The sequence below is a fragment of the Heterodontus francisci genome, chromosome 33 (genome assembly GCF_036365525.1).
Source record: "Heterodontus francisci isolate sHetFra1 chromosome 33, sHetFra1.hap1, whole genome shotgun sequence".
Lineage (NCBI taxonomy): Eukaryota > Metazoa > Chordata > Chondrichthyes > Heterodontiformes > Heterodontidae > Heterodontus > Heterodontus francisci.
Window position 1 is genome coordinate 43773067 of NC_090403.1, and position 24810 is coordinate 43797876.

At 42.2% G+C, this 24810-nt stretch overlaps 1 protein-coding gene across 3 annotated transcripts in view; it reads left to right on the forward strand.

Moving 5' to 3' along the window:
* stat3 (signal transducer and activator of transcription 3 (acute-phase response factor)) overlaps positions 1 to 24810 on the forward strand; it is a 63435-nt gene that overhangs the window by 8763 nt on the left and 29862 nt on the right. For 2 of the 3 annotated variants that reach the window (XM_068013420.1, XM_068013421.1), the window contains 3 exons: positions 20162 to 20311; positions 21162 to 21306; positions 23144 to 23251. In XM_068013420.1, the coding sequence (XP_067869521.1) occupies positions 20184 to 20311; positions 21162 to 21306; positions 23144 to 23251 (381 nt within the window). In that variant the 5' untranslated portion in view covers positions 20162 to 20183. The remainder of the gene's footprint in view (positions 1 to 20161; positions 20312 to 21161; positions 21307 to 23143; positions 23252 to 24810) is intronic. The other variant, XM_068013423.1, reaches the window with a different exon arrangement.

The following is a 24810-nucleotide window of genomic DNA, read 5'->3' on the forward strand; positions in this document are numbered from 1 at the left end:
TTCAGCTGGGTGAAATACATTTTTCTTTTTCTTTTGGGCCTCCTTATCTCGAGAGACAATGGATACGCGCCTGGAGGTGGTCAGTGGTTTGTGAAGCAGCGCCTGGAGTGGCTATAAAGGCCAATTCTGGAGTGACAGGCTCTTCCACAGGTGCTGCAGAGAAATTTGTTTGTTGGGGCTGTGGCACAGTTGGCTCTCTCCTTGCGCCTCTGTCTTTTTTCCTGCCAACTACTAAGTCTCTTCGACTCGCCACAATTTAGCCCTGTCTTTATGGCTGCCCGCCAGCTCTGGCGAATGCTGGCAACTGACTCCCACGACTTGTGATCAATGTCACACGATTTCATGTCGCGTTTGCAGACGTCTTTATAACGGAGACATGGACGGCCGGTGGGTCTGATACCAGTGGCGAGCTCGCTGTACAATGTGTCTTTGGGGATCCTGCCATCTTCCATGCGGCTCACATGGCCAAGCCATCTCAAGCGCCGCTGACTCAGTAGTGTGTATAAGCTGGGGGTGTTGGCCGCTTCAAGGACTTCTGTGTTGGAGATATAGTCCTGCCACCTGATGCCAAGTATTCTCCGAAGGCAGCGAAGATGGAATGAATTGAGACGTCGCTCTTGGCTGGCATACGTTGTCCAGGCCTCGCTGCCGTAGAGCAAGGTACTGAGGACACAGGCCTGATACACTCGGACTTTTGTGTTCCGTGTCAGTGCGCCATTTTCCCACACTCTCTTGGCCAGTCTGGACATAGCAGTGGAAGCCTTACCCATGCGCTTGTTGATTTCTGCATCTAGAGACAGGTTACTGGTGATAGTTGAGCCTAGGTAGGTGAACTCTTGAACCACTTCCAGAGCGTGGTCGCCAATATTGATGGATGGAGCATTTCTGACATCCTGCCCCATGATGTTCGTTTTCTTGAGGCTGATGGTTAGGCCAAATTCATTGCAGGCAGACGCAAACCTGTCGATGAGACTCTGCAGGCATTCTTCAGTGTGAGATGTTAAAGCAGCATCGTCAGCAAAGAGGAGTTCTCTGATGAGGACTTTCCGTACTTTGGACTTCGCTCTTAGACGGGCAAGGTTGAACAACCTGCCCCCTGATCTTGTGTGGAGGAAAATTCCTTCTTCAGAGGATTTGAACGCATGTGAAAGCAGCAGGGAGAAGAAAATCCCAAAAAGTGTGGGTGCGAGAACACAGCCCTGTTTCACACCACTCAGGATAGGAAAGGGCTCTGATGAGGAGCCACCATGTTGAATTGTGCCTTTCATATTGTCATGGAATGAGGTGATGATACTTAGTAGCTTTGGTGGACATCCGATCTTTTCTAGTAGTCTGAAGAGACCACGTCTGCTGACGAGGTCAAAGGCTTTGGTGAGATCAATGAAAGCAATGTAGAGGGGCATCTGTTGTTCACGGCATTTCTCCTGTATCTGACGAAGGGAGAACAGCATGTCAATAATCGATCTCTCTGCACGAAAGCCACACTGTGCCTCAGGGTAGACGCGCTCGGCCAGCTTCTGGAGCCTGTTCAGAGCGACTCGAGCAAAGACTTTCCCCACTATGCTGAGCAGGGAGATTCCACGGTAGTTGTTGCAGTCACCGCGGTCACCTTTGTTTTTATAGAGGGTGATGATGTTGGCATCGCGCATGTCCTGGGGTACTGCTCCCTCGTCCCAGCACAGGCATAGCAGTTCATGTAGTGCTGAGAGTATAGCAGGCTTGGCACTCTTGATTATTTCAGGGGTAATGCTGTCCTTCCCAGGGGCTTTTCCGCTGGCTAGGGAATCAATGGCATCACTGAGTTCCGATTTGGTTGGCTGTATGTCCAGCTCATCCATGACTGGCAGAGACTGGGCTGCATTGAGGGCAGTCTCAGTGACAGCATTCTCCCTGGAGTACAGTTCTAGGTAGTGCTCAACCCAGCGGTCCATCTGTTTGCGTTGGTCAGTGATTATGTCCCCCGATTTAGATTTGAGGGGGGCGATCTTCTTGATGGTTGGCCCAAGAGCTCTCTTCATGCCATCATACATTCCTCTGATGTTTCCGGTGTCTGAGGCCAGCTGAATATGACTGCATAGGTGTTGCCAGTAGTCGTTTGCGCAACGCCTAGCTGTTCTTTGTGCAGTACTTCTGGCTGCTTTAAGTGCTGCGGATGTTAAATCGCTGGGGGCTTTCTTGTAGTTCAAAAGTGCAATGCGCTTAGCGGCTATGACAGGTTCCAGCTCTTCATTATGAGATTGAAACCAGTCTGCATTTCTCTTCGCACTTTTGCCGTAGGTGGTCAAAGCTGACTCATAGATGGCGTCTCTGATGTGGGCCCACTTGGTCTCAGCATCCCCTGTGGGAGTGTTTTGAAGGGCTGTTACAAGTGAATTTAGAAATTTTTGTAACAGCTGTGGGTGAGAAATTCTGCTCGTGTTGATGCGCGGGTGGCCCTTCTGCTTGGAATGATGCAACTTCTTTGGTCTGAGTCTAACCTTGCTGCACACCAGGGAGTGGTCGGTGTCGCAGTCCGCACTGTGGAAGCTGCATGTGATTTGAACACTGTTTAAGGCGGCTCGCCTTGTGACAATGAGGTCTAGCTGGTGCCAACGACGTGATCTTGGGTGCCTCCATGAAACCTGGTGACAGGGTTTAGTGTGAAAGAATGAGTTGGTGATGCAGAGGTTATGATAGGTACACAACTCAAGCAGTCTCTGCCCGTTCTCATTCATCCTTCCAACGCCATAGCGCCCAAGGCAGGAGGGCCATGAGTCATGGTCGGCCCCAACCCTGGCATTAAAGTCCCCCAGCAGGAATAGGTGTTCGGTGTTGGGGATGCTGCTAATGATGTTATGGAGTTGTTCATAGAACTGGTCTTTAGCTTTAGCATTTACTAACAACTAATATGGGTAATCATCCATTTGTGCAGTGTGCATTCACAGTAGCAAAAGGTTGAACGTTGCCTTAATTCCCCATTATCTTCAGAAATGATTGGAAATGTAATATAGTTCCATTTTTTTTCTGAGCCTGGTAGCAGTAACTACATGGCAGCCTCATCCCAGTGTTTGGATGTACTGTATAACTTTGTGAATTTTCCTATTTCAGTTCAGTCAGTTCATTTTCTAAATTGTAAAGTGAAGCCTTGATACCACCTCAATTATGGCAGATAACCCATTTCCCCCAGTTGGATAAACAAGAGTCTTTGGATTGCATTGTTAATTGGTGCTGTAACTTTGTGAATACTCAGCTGCTAATTTCAGTACTCTCCAACAACTCTGCTCTGTTTAAGCTAATAAAAGTAGCTCCTCAATTTATATCTGCTGGTAGCACAGTGGCTACATCATCATCTTGGTCCATGAGCTTGATTACAGCTCCCCCCACCACCACCCCCAAATGTACTCACCCATAGCATGACCTGCTACAGATCTGAGGGAGCTGCCCTGATACCAGCTACAAACTCTGTAGCTGCAGCGGTGAGCTTTGAAAGCAGTCTTGCTGTCTGCAGTTGTGCTGACAACACTGAGATTAACCATGTGGAGGTTGCCAGCAGGATTGCTAATGATGAACATATATAAGATTTGCTGTACCAAGTCGAAGCATGTTGCCTAATTGTAGGTTCAGACGGTTTCTGAAAAACCCCGCACTTTTGTGGTTTATGGCTTCATCTGGGCCCAGTTACTAGGTTTCTGTGTCGAATTCCAATTATCTGTTTATAGTTGGTGTCAACAGAAATTTAATGTAGTTCTGATGAATGGATGAAATTTTGTATGAAGGAGACTGGTTGATGTTTGTCCTTCCAAAGTTGGATTATGTCTGGAAGTGATGAGTGCAATTTGAGAAGATGAATTCAAAGTATCACGCAAAGGCACATCCACATGTATGGAATAAAATGTGATTTTTAGTTTACTCTCTGGTATTGTTGTCAATATTTCTACCAAATAAGCTTGTTGATAAAATTTGCATCTATTTTGTTAGGACACCTGGCAAGGGTTATAAGGCTGTATTTTATTTGGCATGAGGGTGGGTATTTAATAAGCCCAAGTCATTTTGTTAACATTAACTGGATTTTCTAATTGTGTCGCTACTTTCAACCCATTTATTACATACATTCTTTTTTCAAAGTAAGTTTTCTTGCCTTTACATCCAAATTGTCCAGATTACAGCTGAAAATCCCAAGAATGCAGAACCTTGGGCACTAATCCCACATTTTCTTCTTGTGTGCTTAAACCTGTATTTCCTCCATTGTTAGGCTTATCATTTTGACTTTAGTAAGCCTGATAGATTGGACAAGAGCTTGACCAGCATTTGTGGATTTATAACCTAAAATCTGCCAGTGATGGAGCAGACTTTCTCAATCTACCAAGTACACTAGGTTTTTTGTGGTGGAGCCAAGGCAAGTGCATGCAGGTAGCCAGCCAGATAAACGCCATTGTTGACGGGCATTATATTTCAAGTACCTCGGATCCTTTTTTTTTGGTGTTTTAATCTTACGATAACTGACTCTATTTTAGTTTAATTTTGGCACCTTTCAATGAATGAGAAAATATAGTGATTATATGATTTCAATATTTGCTACTTAATCTGTGGTCCATTGGCACAGGAAGAGAAGTCCTTACTTTGTACATCTGCTGCACAGAGTGTATATGGTTGTGAAGTTGAAGTGTCATATAGAAAAAAGGTTCTCGGAAAAAGACTTATGACTGAAATTTGAAGGATTATATTTAGTTATTCACTGTAGCTGTAAATGGGCACAAACTGCTGGGAATTGATTGCAAAGAGGTGAGAAACTTGGTTACCTTTGGCAGATTCTTTTTATCATTGCTGGGAATGGAAATATTAAAATGGTCAAATTAATTTATCTATTTCTTTGGGAGAAAGGTGCACAATAGCACTCTGCCACCAAAAAGTCACTTGTATGGAAGAATATGTTTAGTTTAGTTTAGAGATACAGCACTGAAACAGGCCCTTCGGCCCACCGAGTCTGTGCCGACCATCAACCACCCATTTATACTAATCCTACACTAATTCCATATTCCTACCACATCCCCACCTGTCCCTATATTTCCCTACCACTTACCTATACTAGGGGCAATTTATAATGGCCAATTGACCTATCAACCTGCAAGTCTTTGGCATATGGGAGGAAACCGGAGCACCCGGAGGAAACCCACGCAGACGCAGGGAGAACTTGCAAACTCCACACAGGCAGTACCCAGAATTGAACCCGGGTCGCTGGAGCTGTGAGGCTGCAGTGCTAGTCACTGTGCCGCCCCAACCACTGCGCCACTGTGCCGCCCCTTACATAGAAACATGGAAAAATAGGAGCAGGAGTAAGCCCTTCGAGCCTGCTCCGCCATTCGATATGATCATGGTTGATCATCCAAACTCAATAACCTGTTCCCGCTTTCTCCCCGTATCCCTTGATCCCACTAGCCCCAAGAACTATATCTAACTCTTTAATATATTTAATGATTTGGCCTCAACTGCTTTCCGTGGTAGAGAATTCCACAGGTTCACCACTTTCTGGGTGGAGAAATCTCTCCTCGTCCAAGTCCTAAATGGCTTACCCCTTATCCTTAGACTGTGACCTCTGGTTCTGGATCCCCTGCCATCGGGAACATCCCTCCTGCATCTTGTCTGTCCAGTCCAGTTAAAATTTTAGAGGTTTCTATGAGATCCCCTCTCATTCTTGTAAACTCTAGCGAATACAAGCCTATTCGACCCAATCTCTCTCCATACGTCAGTCCTGCCATCCCAGGAATCAGTCTGATGAACCTTCGTTGCACTTCCTCCATAGCAAGAACATCCTTCCTCTGATAAGGAGACCAAAACTGCACGCAATACTCCAGATGTGGTCTCACCAAGGCCTTGCATAATTGCAGCAAGACATCCTTGCTCCTGTACTTTAATCCTCTCGCTACGAGGGCCAACATACCATTTGCCTTCTTAACTGCCTGCTGCACCTGCATGCTTACTTTCAGCGACTGGTGCACAAGGACTCCCAGGTCTAGCTGCACCTCCCCCTTTCCCAATCTATCGTCGTTCAGATAACTGCCTTTCTGTTCTTGCCACCAAAGTGGATAACCTCACATTTATTCACAATATACTGCATCTGCCATGTATTTGCCCACTCGCTCAACATGTCCAAATGACACTGGAGCTTCTCTTCATCCTCCTCACAGCTCCCACTCCCACCCAGCTTTATGTGATCTGCAAACTTGGATATATTACATTTAATTTCCTCATCTATATCATGAATATATATTGTGAATAGCTGGGGTCCTAGCACTGACCCTTTTGGTTCCCCACTAGTCACTGCCTGCCACTCGGAAAAAGACCCGTTTATTCCTACTCTTTGTTTCCTGTCTGCCAACCAGTTCTCTATCCATGTCAGTACCTTACCCCCAATCCCATGTGCTTTAATTTTGCACGCTAATCTCTTACGTGGGACCTTATCGAAAGCCTTCTGAAAGTCCAAATACACCACATCCACTGGTTCTCCCTTATCTATTCTACTAGTTACATCCTCAAAAAAATTGCAGTAGATTTGTCCAGCATGATTTCCCTTTCGTAAATCCATGTTGACTTTGTCCGGTCCTCTCATGGTTTTCCAAGTGCTCTGCTATTACATCTTTCATAATGGACTCTAGCATTTTCCCCACTACTGATGTCAGGCTAACTGGTCTATAATTCCCTGTTTTCTCTCTACCTCTTTTTTTAAATAGTGGGGTTACATTAGCCACCCTCCAATTCGTTGGAACTGTTCCAGAGTCTGTAGAATTTTGAAAAATGACCAGCAATGCATCTACTATTTCTAGGGCCACTTCCTTAGGTACTCTGGGATGTAGATTATCAGGCCCTGGGATTTATTGGCCTGCAATCCCATCAATTTCCCTAACACCATTTCCCTACTAATACTGATTTCATACAGTTCCTTCTTCTCACTAGACCGTATGTTCCCCAGTATTTCTGGGAGGTAATTTGTTTCCTCCTTTGTGAAGACAGAACCAAAATATGTATTTAATTGGTCTTCCATTTCTTTGTTTCCCCATTATAAATTCCCCCATTTCTGACTGTAAGGGACCCACATTTGTCTTCACTAATCTTTTTCTCTTTACATAGCCATAGAAGCTTTTACAGTCTTTATGTTCTCTGCAAGCTTACTCTCATACACCCTTCTTAATCAATCCCCTTGTCCTCCTTTGTTAAATTCTAAACTGCTCCCAATCCTCAAGTTTGCTGCTTGTTCTGGCCATTTTATATTTCTCCTCCTTGGATCTAATACTATCCCTAATTTTTTTTGTAAGCCACGGTTGAGCCACCCTTCCTGCTTTACTTTTGTGCCAGACAGGAATGAACAATTGTTGTAATTCATCCATGTGCTCTTTAAATGCTAGCCATTGCCTATCCACTGTCAACTCTTTAAGTAACGTTCCCCAATCTATCATAGCCAACTTGCACCTCATATCTTCATAGCTCTAGTTTTATATTATGTCATGATGAGAGCTAAAGTTATCTTTAAATGTATTTTGTGATTGAAAAACATCAACCGCTTATTCTGATGTAGTAAAATGCCTTATTTGTGTTTTTTATAATTGTGACAGTTTTAACTTTTTTCGTCTCATCACTTGCTATTTCCTGATTTTTTGTTTTGTCATGTTCAAATTGTTCATTCTTTTACAGTATCACAATACGGTACTTTACCAATCAACTTTGGCTGCAATGACATGAGTTTTGACTGGAGAATTGGCATTTTTGTCCTCTGATGCATCATTATTGAGTTTATTAATTTATCTAATCCTCTTTTGGGTGGAGGGAGGGAGGTAGGAAAGGAGGGCTGAGCAAAGAAATCAATTCTTGTCTTTTGGGCAAATTACCATTGCCTCCCATGCCTCGTCATATCCTCAACTGTCAGATTCTGGTTTAATGCAGGTTGGCAAGTATGTAGTCCTTAGTGGCCTTAGTAAAGGTGCCTAAGCAGTTATAACTTTCTACAAAGCAGGCCGTCGAGGAGTAGTTTGGCACGACTGCCTGCCTCTGTTCCTACGTCCTCCACCCGTCCGAGTGTCCCGGGAGAGGGGACGTGGTGTTCACCAGTACACTTCAGGTCTTCTGTGACCAGGGGGTACTGGGGGGACTTGAGTGCATCATCGCCCCTGGGAATGTCACTTCAATCTGATTAGCTAAGTTTCGTTTTAAAGTTATGGGGGGGGTTTTTCCTGTTAATTTATTAGTTGTGCCCCCTTCAGAAGAGGCACTTAGTTGTTCTTTATTGACAACCTTCCAGTTGGTTCAAAAAAGATGTAACTTTCTACAAAAATAAGCCAACAGTTTGTATTTAATAAAGGCAAAAAAGTATGAATTTTATGGCTAAATCAAATTTGTTGCAAAAGATACTTGTTCCAGAAAGGTCAGATTGGTTTCTTTGCAAGCAGCTATTGTGGAATAACTTGAATATCTACCATTGTTTCGCTTAATAGAACTACTACTGTTTACAAATACATTGGCATATACTTTTTTATTACTTGTATTGCTTCAGTTTCTTTCCAGTAAATCTTAGAAAAACTTAAATCTATGTAGGTCAGAATGGATTTGGAGGGAATTTCTAGTTCTTGCAGACTAGGAAATCAACTTGAAAATGAAACAAAGCATGGGTCCTACCTACATAATATTAAAAAGGCTGTTTGATTTGTATCAAAAATGTTTTGAGATCTCATCTGAGCAGACCTTCCCACTCTCAATTTAAGGTGGTACACTCATTTCTGAACAAATTCCTGTATTTTTATATATGATGAATACTGTGTGCAGTTTTTGTCTGATTTGAAAAAGGATATAATTGCCTTAGAAGCAGTTAAGAGAAGGCTCACTTGACTCACTCCAGGGATAAAGGACTTATCTTATGAAGAAAGGTTGGACAAGTTGGGCCCATATCCATTGGAGTTAGAAGAATGAGAGGTGACTTTTTTATTAGTTTGGGGAATGTGGGTGTTGCTGGCTAGGCCAGCAGTTATTGCCCATCCCTGATTGCCCTTGAGAAGGTGGTAGTGAGCTGCCTTCTTGAACCACTGCAGTCTTTGGTGTAGGTACACCCACAGTGCTATTAGGAAGGGAATTTCTGGATTTTGACAGCGACAGTGAAGGAATGTCGATATAGTTCCAAGTCGGGATGGTGTGTGGCTTAGAGGGGAACTTGCAGGTAGTGTTCCCATGCATTTGCTACCCTTGTCCTTCTAGGTGGTAGAGGTTGCAGGTTTGGAAAGTGCTGTCGAAGGAGCTTTGGTGAGTTGCCACAGTGATATGAAGGGAGTAATCTTGAAGGTGGTGGATGGGGTACCAATTAAGCGAGCTGCTTTGTCCTGGATGGTGCTGAGCTTCATGAGTGTTGTTGGAGCTGCACCCATCCAGGCAAGTGGAGGGTATTCCATCACACTGCTGACTTGCGCCTTGTCGATGGTGGACAGGCATTGGGGAGTCAGGAGGTGAGTTATTCGCCGCAGAATTTCCAGCTTCTGACCTGCTCTTGTAGCTACGGTATTTATGTGGCTGGTCCAGTTCATTTTCTGGTCAATGGTAACCCCCCAGGATGTTGATAGTGGGGTATTCAGCAATGGAAATGCTATTGAATGTCAAGGGCAGATGATTAGATTCTCTCTTGTTTGAGATAGTCGTTGCCTGGCGCTTGTGTGGCATGAATGTTACTTGCCACTTATCAGCCCAAGCCTGAATGTTGTCCAGGTCTTGCTGCATATGGACATGGACTGCTTCAGTATCCAAGGAGTTGTGAATAGTGCTGAACATTGTGCAATCATCAGCAAACATTCCCATTTCTGACCTTACAATGGAGGGAAGGTCATTGATGAAGCAGCTGAAGATGGTTGGGCCGAGAACATTACCCTGAGGAACACCTGCAGTGATGTCCTGGGACTGAGATGATTAACCTCAAACGACCACAACTGTCTTTTTTTTGTGCTAGGTATGACTCCATCCATCGAAGAATTTTCCCCGATTCCCATTGACTGCAGTTTTGTTCGGGCTCCTTGATGCCATACCCGGTTAAATGCTGCCTTAATGTCAAAGGCAGTCACTCTCACCTCACCCCTTGAGTTCAACTCTTTTTTTTTTGTCCATGTTTTGGACCAAGGCTGAACGGTCCTGGCGGAACCCAAACTGAGCATCAGTGAGCAAGTTATTGCTGAGAAAGTGCCGCTTGATAGCACTGTTGGCAACTCCATCTGTCACTTTGTTGATTGGGAGTAGACAGATAGGGCGGTAATTGGCTGGGTTGGGCTTGTCCTGCTTTTTCTGGTTAGAACATACCCGGGCAATTTTCCACATTGCCAGGTAGATGCCAGTGTTGTAGCTGTACTGGAACAGTTTGGCTAGGGGCACGGCTCGTTCTGGAGCGCAAGTCTTGAGTACTATTGGTTTGCAGGGTCAACGGGGCTGAGTTTGCCGTTGTCGATGCTGGATGGTCTGTCTGGTTTCATTCCTTTTCTGAGGTTTTGTAGCAGTTTGATGCAACTGAGTGGCTTGCTAGGCCATTTCAAAGGGCATTTAAGATTCAACCACATTGCTGTGGGTCTGGAGTCACATGTAGGCTAGACCAGGTGAGGAGGGCAGATTTCCTTCCCGAAAGGACATTCGTGAACCAAATGGGTTTTTATAGAACAATCAACGATGACTTCATGGTCACCACTAGACTAATTTTTTTATTTTGATTCCAGATTTATTAATTGAATTCCGATTCCACCATCTGCCTTGGTGGGATTTGAACTCATGTCCCCAAACCATTAGCCTGAAACATAAGTTCCTGAGGGGACTTGATCGTGTGGCTGTCAGGAGGATGTTTCCTCTTTTAGGGAAGACTAGACTCAGGGACACAGTTTAAAAATGAGGTCTCCCTTTTAAGACGGATGAGGAGAAATGTTTTCTCTGCGATTTGTTAGTCTGTTGAATTCTGTTTCCCAGAAAGCAGTGGAGCCTGGGTCATTGAATATATTCAAGACTGAGTTAGATAGATTTTGATAGTTAGGGGAGTCCAGGGTTATGGGGGGGCAGGCAGGAAAGTGGAGTTGAGACCACAACCAGATCAGCCATGATCTTATCGAATGGCGGAGCAGGCTTGAAGGGTCGAATGGCCTATGTTCTTATGTACGAGTTTAAATAGTGTATTTTCAAACAGAATAATTGAAGGGTTTGTGATAATCCAACATTTTCAGGATTAAAGTAATCTATAACCTCCAAAAAAATTGCCTGCAATTTGCACATTCAGCACAGGGCTAATTCTTCTTTCTGAATACTTTCCACAAGTTTGTTAGCTAGGGTAGTTTCAACTAATCACCTTGTGTACTTGGTCCTGGTTAAACCTCTATTTAGCGTCTTTGCCCGCTTTCTGTCTTTGGTTAACGCCTCATCCCAACTACATCGCATCTCTCTTGCGCTCACAGCGAATTATAGCTAGTCATAATACGAGAAATGTTATTCAACTCCTTTCAGCTTTCTGCCTTTCGGTGCAGTTTGTGAGGAATTCAATATTGCTCTTTAATAAACCTTGTATACAAGAAATGATTTCCTGTGTGGTTACTATTTGGTTTATTATATTTCTCTATTGGCTTCAACCAGTGGTACCATACCAGCAAAAGTAATATATAGAAACTTTCTGATTGCTGCACAATACTTTCATTTAACTTACTAATAAGTCTCATCATATTTTTTGCTGAGCTTAAAAATGGAATGTTTTCTTTTACAAGAGTAAGTTTATTTCACAAATGTTTGACAATAATGGAAAGTGTGGCTAGACACAATAAGCATGCTGCTTTTTATCTGCCTTTTATATGTGCAAGCAAGGTGACCATTGATTTAGTTTGTTCGAGCCAATCTTTGGACTGCTTGCTTGGACTGCCTACTTAGTAGTGAGATTTTTTTAAAAAAATGCGATTATTGTCTAATTTTAAACCCCCTTGACGAGTGCAAGACGGTCCTGAGAGAGTTAAATTGGTTTTTAAAAAAATGAAACTTGCGGTAAGCATGCTTACTTCAGGTTTAATCCATGCTGGTTGGGGACCAGCCAAGTAACCCACTCTGGAGAAGCTGGTCTGTGATAATTTAATGAGTCGCTGCTCCTCAGAGATTTTGTCAACAATTTAAATGGTTAATGGCTGTGAGCAGGGCTTGAGAAACCCAGCAGCTAAAGGGAGACTGGAGCAGTCAGATCCAGTAGATAAGGACTTTCCCAGCACTAGTTGTGGGCCAGAGGAGTGTTTCCCCACCCCAACCCTTCAAGCAAACTTGCCACCATCTCTGGCGGGGACCGTCCACAGCCGCAACCTTCTACCACAGGCTTTCCAGCCTAATAGCCGGCCAGCTTCAAACTGGATGGCTGCCAGTGGAAAATGGAGTTTATGCAAAAAAAATCTCATGCGGTCCTGTTAAATTTAGCAGGACCTCCACATTCCCAGGTTTCCCGGCCACGGGCACGTGCCCCTGCTCCCTCCCCATAAATATTGTGGACCAAAGGTTCAGTTTTCTTGGACATGAAGAGGCACTCTGAGGAGGAAAATTGTAGAAGTATGCAAAAGCTTGACCTTCCATGCATGCACAGTACAAAAGAGTTTAATATTTCAAATTCAGAGTTCTTGCTTCCTGCAGAGCAACAAATCAAACTTGGCATACATGTCATGCTTCCATATATTACTGGTAAAAGTAGCAATCTGTTGCTCAGTGATCACCTGTGCTAAGTCAACCTTTCGTCAAATGTGTTGATGTCGATCATCTTTAGCCCTGCCCCTTTGTACTTCAAATGACTTGTGCTATAAGTTTCTATGTTATGACATACTTAAAAACACAAAGTGTTTCCTCAGCAAAGTTTTTTTTTCCAGGATTAATCTCTCATTTCTCAATTTCAATGCTTCAGCATCAGTGGACATAGCAACAGTCAAAATGTGAATTAGTTTGCATTGCTGCTCTGGTAATGCTATGTTGTAAAGCTTGTAGAAGTTCATCTTTTAGTCATGCAACACCATCAAAAACATGCTGAGAGTAGGTAAGTAGGTGATGAGGTTGGAGGAAGGAAGGAGAGAGGAAGTAAAAACAAGCAATTGTATCTAGTATAGTAGGTAAGATACTGGACTTGAAACTCAGATTGTGACCAGATTCTACCAAGGAAAGTTGTGAAATTTAAATTTAATAAATTTTGTCAATAGTGGGCTAACACCAGAAAAAAAATCATGATACAAGTTGTAGATTGAACCAGTTGGATATTTGGAACATTCATATCCTTTTTTTTAAAAAGGAGGGGAATCTGTCACCATCTGGGAATCTGATTAATAGGCAAGGTAAGGGATCATGGTGTTGAGGGTAATATATTAGCATGGATAGAGGATTGGTTAACATGAAGCAGCGAGTGGGCATTTTCAAGTTGGCAGGCTTGGGGGGTGGGGTGCTGCAAGGATCAGTTTTGGGGCCTCAACTTTTTACACTTTATAGTAATGGCTTGGATGAAGAGACAGAGTAATGTATCTAAGTTTGCTGATGTTACAAAGCTCGGTGAAAAGGTAAGCTGTGGGGAGGACAAGGAGAGGCTGCAAAGAGATATAGACAGGTTAAGTGAGTGGGCAACAAAATGGCAAATGGAGTATAATGTAGGGAGGTGTGAGGTTATTCACTTTGGTTGTAAAAATAGAAAAGCAGAATTTTTTTTTAAGGTGTGAAAATGGTAAGTGTTGATGTTCAGAGACACTTCGGGCTACTTGTGCAAGGAACGCACAAAGTTGACATACAGGTATAGCAGGCTAATAGGAAGGCAAATGGCATGTTGGCCTTCATTGCCAAGGGCATTGGAGTACAGGAATAAAGAAATCTGAATAAAATGGTACAGGGCGTTGGTGAGACTGCACCAGGAATACTGTGCAGTTTTGGTCTCCCCATTTAAGAAAGGCTATACTTGTACTGGAGGCAGTGCAGCAAAGATTTACTAAATTGGACCCTGGGATGAGGGGGTTGTCCTTTTAAGGGCTGCTACCCAACCCGAATCTGATGGGACCTGACGACGTGTCGGGTTCGGGTCGGGTTGGGTTGCACTTCCAGGTCTGGTGTTGGGGCTCGTGTCGGGCCAGGTCGGACATGCTCTATCACAAGTAAGTAGCTCCACTGTTGATGTAATTTTTTGACTAGAAACCTGACCCGAACTTGATGGGACCCAACGACGCGTGTAGGGGGCGAGTCGGGCTGGGTCCGGGTCAGAAACACACAGCAAGAATTGCACGTAAGTGTTAAAAGTTTAAAAACTAAACTGAGCTGCGAGTCCAGGATGTCAAGCAGGGAAACTGAGTCTGCACAGTGAGCGTGTGAGCATCTCTATGAGGTCCTCACGCTCCTGCTGCAGCTTCCTGAAGATTGGGAGTCAGAAAGTAAGTAAAGAGAACATTGCAGTGGTCGGGGTAAGTCGGGTTGGGCTCAGGGGTGGGGGTGGAATGGAGGGACTGTGGCCGGGTTGGGCTTGGGTCCGATGTGCTTCCGTCGGGTTCGGGTCGGGTTTTTTTTTTGTGACTTGAGCAGGCCTTTACCAGAAAGGTGGTTTTGTTATTTTAAGCTTGTGCAGATCAGCATCAAGTTGAAAAATGGAAGGTAAGTTAACTGTTGGGCGTGGGAAAAAATGGAAGGGCTGGGGTCGGATGTGGTTCTGTCAGGTTTTTTTTTTGCAGACCTGAGCAGGCCTTTAGTTGTCCTATGATAAACCCAATTTACTTAGCCTATAATCCCTGGAGTTTAGAAGAATGACAGATGATCTATTTGAGACATACAAGATTCTGAAAGGGCTTGGTAGGGTAGAAGCTGAGAGATTGTTCCCACTGATCAGGGAATCTAGAACATGGGGCACAGTCTTAGGATAAGGGCCAATCATTCAGGACTGAGGTGAGGAGAAATTACTACACTCAAAGGGTTGTGAATCTTGGAATTCTCCACCCCAGAGGGTTGTGGAAACATTTAAGGCTGGGATAGATAGATTTTTGGTGTCTCAGGGAATCGGGGGATATGGGGAGCTGGCAGGAAAGTGGAATTGAAGCCCGAGATCAGTCATGATCGTATTGAATGGCGGACAGGCTTGATGGGCCATATGGTCGACTTCTCCTATTTCTTGCGTTCACACTAATTTGGTCCAACTCTCTGATTCCATGCTTTCTGAAGTGGCTTAACAAGCAACTAGGGATGGGCAAAATGTGGTCTTGCTGTTTCATCCACATCCTGAGAATATTATTAAATAAAGAACTGTGCTAATGCTTTGTAATCCCAATTTTCCTATTTATTTTATAAGATGATAGCAGACATTGTGAGCTTTGCCTAAATTTAATGCAACCAAGAAATAACGGCCTTGAGAACTAATGGTGATATATTTTACTTACCCTAGCCTCCATTGGTCATCTGTTTCCCAAATTGAGTCCTGGCTATGACGGGGAATCTTTCGGAGAGTAAGATGTGTGAAGCAGTGGTCTTGCATTGCTGGTGGATACTGCAACAGGAGTCTTGTACTGTTTTTGTTGAATGTAGGCATGCTAGAATTTAGGGTACAGTGTGGAAATAGTCCAGTTTTTAGAAGTGTCTTGTACTGTGCATGTGCCAGAAAATGGAAAGTTGTCAAATGGGCTTAAATCAAATAGGTCTTTCATTTTTGATGCAAGAATGTTAAATTAAATTTTTTTTCATACAAAACAGAAAATTAAGTCTCTTGAAAAATCTGTTTTATTATTGTGAAATTGTTGCCCCTATTCTGTCTCCATAATGCTTCAGCTGTATTACATATATTAACTTCAATTCTGTAAGGGAGGAATTTGTTTCAATTTTTATTATAAAAGGTTGTATTTTATTCTTGCTGCTGTTGACCGTGTTCCTATCTGTTAACCTAGGATAGTTTTGGTGTTTGAATAATCAACCTTTTTTATCTCAAGATGATTGTGTGGTTTTTGAATGCACTTTGGAATTTCCTTTGGTTCATACTAAATCCTACTTCAAATATAGCACTTTGATTTTTTTTTCCTTCTAAACCACAAGTATCTTTGTCATAGCATCATGGTGAATCACAGCTAAGTAATTCTAAGGAGGTTAGCTTTCTTCAGTAACTAAAAAGTAGATGCTGCACTTATTGAATTACGAGTTTTACATTTTAAAAATGAAACTGATCAAATGTTCAGCTTAATTTGAAGGAGCAAAATTTCAATCTTGAGATGCAAAAGAGGATTAATTAGTAGGAGGCTCTCATAATTCATGTCATACTTTTTAAAGCATGATACTTGAAACTTTAACTGCAGCAAATATGGGACCTAATGTAGATACACAGTGAACAAATCTCTAAATGGAATATAATGTATGAGTTTGCATGGGTTTAGAGAATTAAAGTAGAAAAGGGGATGTATTCATTGCGCACACTGGCAAATGTTCTGATCTCTGTGTGCAATTAACCTGTTAATGTGTATCCTACTTTAACCTGGAGATCAAACTTGAAGTTCTGAATCTGTATATAATTTAAATCTTTTTACCATTATTCATTCTTTGGAAGTTCATAAAGTATATTTTGACTTGCCTTGGGCATCTTCCAGGTCTATACACCTCTTGTTGCCTGGTAACCAAGTATGATTTAAAAAGTTATAATGTCACACATTGGGAAAACATTTCTGCCCTTGTTTTCATTTGTATTCCTTCTGCATTGACTGGATTCTGCCCTTTTTACCCTGGAGTCCTACATCTCATCTTGGGTAAGAAACCTATTCCGAGAAGTTTAATTTCAAAAACATGCATATCGCTGATTTGGGGATTCCAATTAATTTTAGACGTAGGCATTTTTCAAAAAGATCGTAACATTAAGGGGAACTTTATATTTACCTACTCAAAATGATGTAAGCATCATGGAAAATAGCTACGGACATGCGTTAACTGGGGAATTTACCTTTCTGACTCTTGAGGAAGTTGCTATTGATTGTGACCTATTAAACTTACTTTCACATCTGATCTGATAACTGTGTGCCTGTATAAACAGTTATAGCTCCTGTTAACTAGTGTTTGGAAAAATCTGATTACCTTCTGTTTTTTGGTTCCTCTGATGCATTATATGATTGCATTTGGAGTTGGCATTTTCTTAAGTGAGCACCAAATTCTTCTTATAAAATATGCTCCTTGTCCCAAAAAAGCCTATGATGAGGAAGAAATACTGCGAAGAACACTGATATCAGCTTATGTTAGGTGAAATTTGGGTAGCTCTAGCTATATGAGTAATGAGTTTATAATCTTCCATCTGTATTGTAATCTAAATTAATTTCCATTCTGATAGTGGGAATTGCCTATGTATGCTTGTCATACTGGAATTATACATTCCTGGCAGTGTTGGTGCAGAAGTGCTTAATTTTGTGTCTCCCACCTTCGCAGCTTGTACTGTAACTAGCTCTACATCTGTGTTCCAAGGTGATATAGGTTTAGATATTTAACTGTAATTATTATAAAATCTATGTATTATACAAAAAGAACAAGGCATGATTTTTAAAATGAGAATTGAATTACACTTGTGTATCCTGGTACAGTTGTCCCTCGCACTTGATCCTAGCTTGACCTGAAGACAGTTGATTTTGACTCTATGCAATGCCACAGGAGATCAACTAGTGAATCTCAAAAGGTAGTGATGCCTGATTAAAATCATGAGTTGAAATTCATCTCCCGCAGTGGCACAAAAGAGGCAATATCGGATCAACTGGCCATTATATACAGCACCTGATATTTAGATCTTTGCACTCAATGGCACTGAATATTAGACGTTGTGTTAATCTGTTAATTGTGTATCAATTGTTTGATTATATGCAGGTGGAGGGTGTTACTTGGGGTCTTGAACACTTTTATAAGCAGACACTTAGTGAGACTGGTGGGTTTGATGAGGAGCTACATTTTGTAATCCTTTTACTCTGTACAATAAATGTGAAACTGAGTAAAGATAGGCTCCAGCATTATCCTTTCATAACAAGCTTTCTGAAGTTTAACACTACTCATCACTGGCAGCTGATCCAATATTGCCTGTTTTGTACCACTGCCCAAGAGACATTTTTACCTCCAAAACGTTTTCACCACTGACCCAGAATCATAAGTTTGGAACTTGTGCGAACACATGTCTCAACTTGAAACAAGCAGGATTTCTATTTTCAACATATCACATTGGATATATCTTTTATTCAGTAGCAATTATTCGAATGACTTTTGCTTTTAAATTTTTTTGAAGAAAGCGTATACGTGGTTTAACTCCTGCCTGGGGATAGCTCTCTTTTGCACCATGATAGCAGCCTTGCTTCTATTGTCATTAACGTATCAAGCTTAAAAGGGAAAACTCTGGCAACAAAACAAGGTGGAGTAGGTGGTGACATTTTTTTACTGTAGCTCGTTTTTACTAAACAAAAACAAAAATCCCGGTAATGAGACATTTTCCTGCTGATAAGCAGGAACAGAATTCTGTATTTGGGAAAGTAAAAACAAAACAGAAAGCAATTCTGATCCCAAGAGTTTTGTGTATTTTTTTTCTCTTTCCCTGATAAGTGCCAGCTAACAGTGACATTTTTTAAAAAGGAGATATGTGAGGAGAGCATTAAAACAAAACCATAACTCCACACAATGAAAACAAAAGTAACAATTAATTTTGCTCCATTTAAAAAGTCACATAGGTTAGAATGCAAGTTTTATAACTGATGTCCGCAGACCTTAAAGCATCTGTGGGGAATCTAATCTTTGCGAAGAATCATGCAATTCCTGTACTTTATGTTGTCAGTAAGTCAGCAAAATTGTGTTTCTGTTTAGTAACAGAAATGATCAATTATATTTTACTTTCTGTAGCTGACCCCTTTGGAGGAAGTGGCAGGGCATGTGCAGTTTTGCAGTGATTACCGCATAGAGTTTTAAATTACTCATATGTTTGCTTTCACTTATGGCAACATGGGGTTGGCTAAAGTATTTATTCAAACGAAAGGGAGTGTGAAGTTGCTTTGAAACAGACTAGCTTGCCACCATCTCCTGCAAACTTCTTAAATGAATTGCGTACAGCATTTTGAAGAATTATTGCAATTTACAACAAAATTGAGTCACTTTTCACTTTTGTATCATTGCAAAATCATTCACTAATCTCTTCTGACTTAAATGCTGGAAATACTTAACAGGCCAAACGGCATCTGTGGAGAGAAAAACAGTTAATGTAGAAAGTTGCGATGTATCCAGTTTTAAGCAAGTACAGAGTTAGGGGGGAAAACAACAAAAGGAAAGGTCTGTGGTAGGGTGGAGTGCAGGAGAGATTAAATGACGAAAAGGACGATCATGCACTGCAAAGGGAGATGGTAATGGGACAAGTAAAGAAACAAAATGTGGGTCTCGAGGTGTAAATGGTGCTAGCAGAATCATCACCAACATCTGCTGTCAAAATAAATGGGAGCAGAGGCTATGATCTGAAATTGTTGAGCTCCGTGTTGAGTCCAGACACTGATCTTGGCCATTTTGTAAACTGGAGTTCGGTTTAAAAAAAGCATCATTTCATTGAATCCCACCAGTTAAATCAACTGGTTTAACCTACAGAATTATTTGAATATTGATATTGGCAATGAATGCATTTCAAGACAGTAAAGTTTGTTCTCGTGTATTTTCGTTGTCATAAGTGGCAGTAATTTAGTTGAGGATAAGTGAAACTCTTTTTGGTGTAAAGACAGAAGAAACCACCAGCCAGTAAACATTTCCCTAAAGCAGCAGTTGTGTAGAAATATGTGCAGTGTACTGCCCACAATTCAGTTTGTAGAGTTGCATCATATCCTGAATGTTTGCAATAATCCTGCCATGCCACGGCCCTGACTTTGTAATTTAAAATCTGACCAACTACTTTTGGAAATGTTGGTGCTTTGGATTAATAATGCTTTGGGAGGAGATGACTGCACCACTGGGCTCTAAGGGAATTTGTTTTTAAATGGCCAAGAGTTCATAGTGCTATCTCTGAAAGCTTTTTTTAAAAATGTGGCCTTATGAAGAGGTGTTTGCGTTTTGAGGTTCTCTTCAAGGAGCTGTAAACTTTGTGTAATATGTTCTGGAAGGGACTGTTCCTTCATGACTGGATTTGTGAGATCTGTTATGTTAGATGGTAGATGGCAATTTATCAGATAACCTTTTTTCTTTTCAGCTTTCTGTAACTTCCTCTCACAATGGCACAGTGGAATCAGTTACAGCAGTTGGATACCAGATATCTGGAACAACTGCACCAACTGTACAGTGACAGCTTCCCCATGGAGCTGAGGCAGTTTCTGGCAGCTTGGATTGAGACTCAGGATTGGTATGTATGGCAATTATTCAGAACTGAAATGCTGTACAAGATGTTCTCTTGGAGTGGCAGGGTACACAGGGGAGGAGTTTCTTTGCAGTGTTTAAAACTCTTTTCCTTTTATTTTGATTTTTAAACATCATAATGAATTCTAATCTCAGTCCTTCTTGCCTTAGTTGGGGCAGTGACAGAGCCATCAAACAGAGAGCTCTGGAGGGAGAAAAATTAGCTGTGTTACCAAATCTTGGTCCAAGGCCTGCCTCCCACTGTAAGTGCACATTTAAACATGAGCGAGTACTGGATTGGCCAGTTGGATGAGATACCAGAAGGCTGCTGGGGAGCTTTCAACCAGATGTGCTTATTTTTGAAAATTCATTATTCTTCAAAATATATCGATAATTCTTTGCCATTTAAAAAAAAAAATTGCTCTGGAAAGTTTGTTAAAATGTTGTTTTTGCCAGATCACAGTGGCTGGCACTTTCCTCAGAGCTCCTCCTGCTCCATATTTGTAACTTTGCTGGAAGTGCAGCAGAAACATCATTTATGTCTGCGGAGTTACTGCAGCAGAGCAGGAGCAGCTCTGAGAAAATTCCCAACCAGTATCTTCAGACTGTAGAAAACAAATGTATATGGAGTACAAAGGCAAGTAATCTAGTGGCTCTCTTTTTCATGTAGTTTCCAAGTAAGTTTTGAATGTTCTCATTTCAGTTTTATGCATCTCCCTTTGAATCATTAAATTTGTCTTGGTGCCTTTTTAAATTTTGGATTTGTCATTGTCCATAGCATTCTTTTTATAATGAAGATGCAGATGTGGTGATTGAAACACATGTTCTGACATTGAAATCACTCTTTAACATTCTAGGGCATATGCTGCCAGTAAGGATTCACATGCAACGCTAGTGTTCCATAATCTGTTGGGTGAGATTGATCAACAGTACAGCAGATTTCTGCAAGAATCCAACGTCCTGTATCAGCACAATCTGCGGAAGATTAAACAGTACCTGCAGGTCTGTAGTCTACCATTGATAGATTTATGTGAGTGTTATAGATGGAAAACTTAATAATCATGGAGCCTGGGTAGACTTGAATAATTGATGCATTTTATAAGTGCCACATTTAGGGCTGAATTTTATCAGCGTGCTGTAGCCTTCCGACACGGAAGTGCTGCCACAGAGCTCCCGCGATATTATGTGTGGGAGCTTATTTAAATGGAGGTGGCAGAGCGGCCGCCCCGATGATGTAGAGGGGACAGCTGCCGTGCTCCGGCAACGATGTCTGTGCCACCGCACAGGCGCGGCATCATTTTTAAATGGCTGCAAGCCCTTAGAAGTAATTGTAATTTTTTAAGTAATATTTCGGTGCATTTAGTGTACAAATTGCAGTTAATGATGGAGCCCCCCCGCCCCACCCCAAAATGCTCCTTTTCAGAGCAATATGAACAACACTATCTTTAATCCCAACCCCAACTCTCCCACACCCCCACCTTTTCACTTTTGCCCCTCAACCCCTTCCTACCATCCCCACAGCCAATAAAAAACATTTCCCCGCTTCCCCCTCACCCCCCGCCCCCCCCCCCCCCCCCCCAGCAGCCCTGAAAATTTTACTCTTCCCCCTTTCCACCAGTTTCTCGCCTCGGAATTCCGTACGGAGTTCCGATGGCGTGCGAGTTGCGATCGGTGGCCGTAAAGTCAGCATGGGATGGCTGCCGCCAGCAGGTAGTGTAATTTGCATCTTATTTATGTTAATTTAAATATTTAGATGAAGGCCTCGCCATTTGGTGGGGGTGGGGGCTGGGTGGGTGGCGGGGAGAGGTGGGGCACCACACCGAGGTCCCCCTGCCGCCGGTAATATGCGGTGGGCCCTTCTCGACGTCGGGGGTCTAGGCGGGCCTCTCTCCTCAGAATTTTACGGACCCCCCTGCTGTGACCCACGGCGTCGAGAGGCTGGTAAAATTCAGCACTTAGTCTAGCAATTTTTATAAAGTCTGTTGAAAAACAATAGGTCCATACTTTAAATGTGGGCCTCCATTATATAAAAAAAAAGAACTCTTGAGATTTCAGACAAGTTCTTGCATTAAGGATATTTGGGCTCAGCACTTGAATACAAGAGAAAATAGATTTGTTTTTAGTTTGATTTTAACTAATCCTTTTTTAAACAATAAAACTGTACTATTTCCTCAGCTTGTTAATATTTTCCTTGATTGGCTTATTGTCAACTTCCATCTGTGACAAATGACAGCAGCTCTTTTTTTTCTTTACCCATGCAAACATTGGAGAATTTTATAAATTATGACCTTTACTATATTTAAAATGGGTGATAGGTTAAATCTGGGATTGCTGAGATGCAGGTACTGGTCCAGAATGTGCAGTTGCTTTACCACTGGGCAAGTTATCTTTTAGTGGCTTTGTGATTGCATTTACACATAACCTATGGAGGGAAAAAAATTAGAAACTGTTCCCACATGTACTTTTTGTTTCCTCTTGCTATTATCATCCCTTTGTTTGGCAGGTCTTCGCATAAATTAAACTTGCTTCTTCCATCTTAAAGGTTTTGAACTTAGGCAGATAACCATTGTGGCTATCAGGTCCAAAAATGTGTTGATGCTAAGGACTAGCCAAAATTAATGGGGGTGCTAAGGACTGGCCAAAATCAATGTTGCAAAGTTGAGTCCAATTGTTTTGCTGCTATTCACATGATTTTAGCGTTTAGACTCAAAAGAGGCATAAATAGCATTTTAAAAAATAACAGAACCTTGGAGCCTTGATTTTCATGGAAAATGATTTATTATAATTCTTGGGGATTTGTCACCATTTTATTTATCCTTTTACCATTTTGTTTCATCAGAACAGATATTTGGAGAGGCCTATGGAAATTGCACGCATCATAGCTCGATGTTTATGGGAAGAAGCCCGTCTTCTTCAAGTTGCAACATCAGTGTCACAGGTGAATGAGGTGTGATTGGAATATTTTACCATCCAAACTAACATAAATTTATATGCACGCATTCTATCTGAACAGAATTTTCGTGGTAACTTCTTGTAATTCTATTCAGTTTTAAGTAAAATAAATGTTATTTTTTAGAAACATAGCATAGGTAGGATATATTGGAAATAAAATGTGTTGAAGGGTAGAAGTAAAATTGAAGCACAGCTGTACAGGAGGCATCAGAACTTTGATAACGGTGGGGATGTAAAGCATGTACTAATTTTAAACCACTTCGATTTTTGTTTTTATGATGTATTTGCACATCTACATATCTTATCTGGGAGAATAGATAAATTAGGTTTTAAACTTCACATAAATGCATCGTCACTAATCCCTCTCACCAAGGCACCAGTTAATGCAGTCAAATGTTTATGTTAGAACATAGAACTGCACAGTACAGGCCCTTTGGCCCACGATGTTGTGCCGAACCTTTAACCTACTCTAAGATCAAACTAACTACCTACCCTTCATTCTACTATCATCCATGTATCTATACAAGAGTCGCTTAAATGCCCCTAATGTATCTGCTTCTACTACCACCGCTGGCAGCGCATTCCACGCACCCACCACTCTCTGTGTAAAGAACCTACCTCTGACATCTCCCCGAAACCTTCCTCCAATCACCTTAAAATTATGCCCCCTGGTGATAGCCCTTTCCGCCCTGGGAAAAAGTCTCTGGCTATCCACTCTATCTATGCCTCTCATCATCTTGCACCCCTCTATCAAGTCACCTCTCATCCTTCTTCGCTCCAATGAGAAAAGCCCTAGCTCCCTCAATCTTTCTTCGTAGGACATGCCCTCCAGTCCAGGCAGCATCCTGGTAAATCTCCTCTGCACCCTCTCTAAAGCTTCCACATCCTTCCTATAATGAGGCGACCAGAACTGAACACAATATTCCAAGTGTGGTCGAACCAGGGCCTTATAGAGCTGCAGCATAACCTTGCGGCTCTTAAACTCAATCCCCCTGTTAATGAAAGCCAACACACCATACGCCTTCTTAACAACCCTATCAACTTGGGTGGCAACTTTGAACAATCTATGGACGTGGACCCCAAGATCTCTCTGTTCCTCCACACTGCCAAGAATCCTGTCTTTAAGCCTGTATTCTGCATTCAAATTCGACCTTCCAAAATGAATCACTTCACACTTTTCCAGGTTGAACTCCATCTGCCACTTCTCAGCACAGCTCTGCATGCTGTCAATGTCCCGTTGCAACCTACAACAGCCTTCTCCACTATCCACAATTCCAGCAATCTTCGTGTCATCGGCAAACTTGCTAACCCAGCCTTCCACTTCCTCATCCAAGTCATTTATAAAAATCACAAAGAGCAGAGGTCCCAGAACAGATCCTTGTGGAACACCACTAGGTCACCGAGCTCCATGCTGAATACTTTCCATCTACTACCACCCTCTGACTTCTATGGGCCAGCCAATTTTGTATCCAGACAGCCAACTTTCCCTGAATCTCATGCCTCCTTACTTTCTGAATGAGCCTACCATGGGGAACCTTATCAAACGCCTTGCTA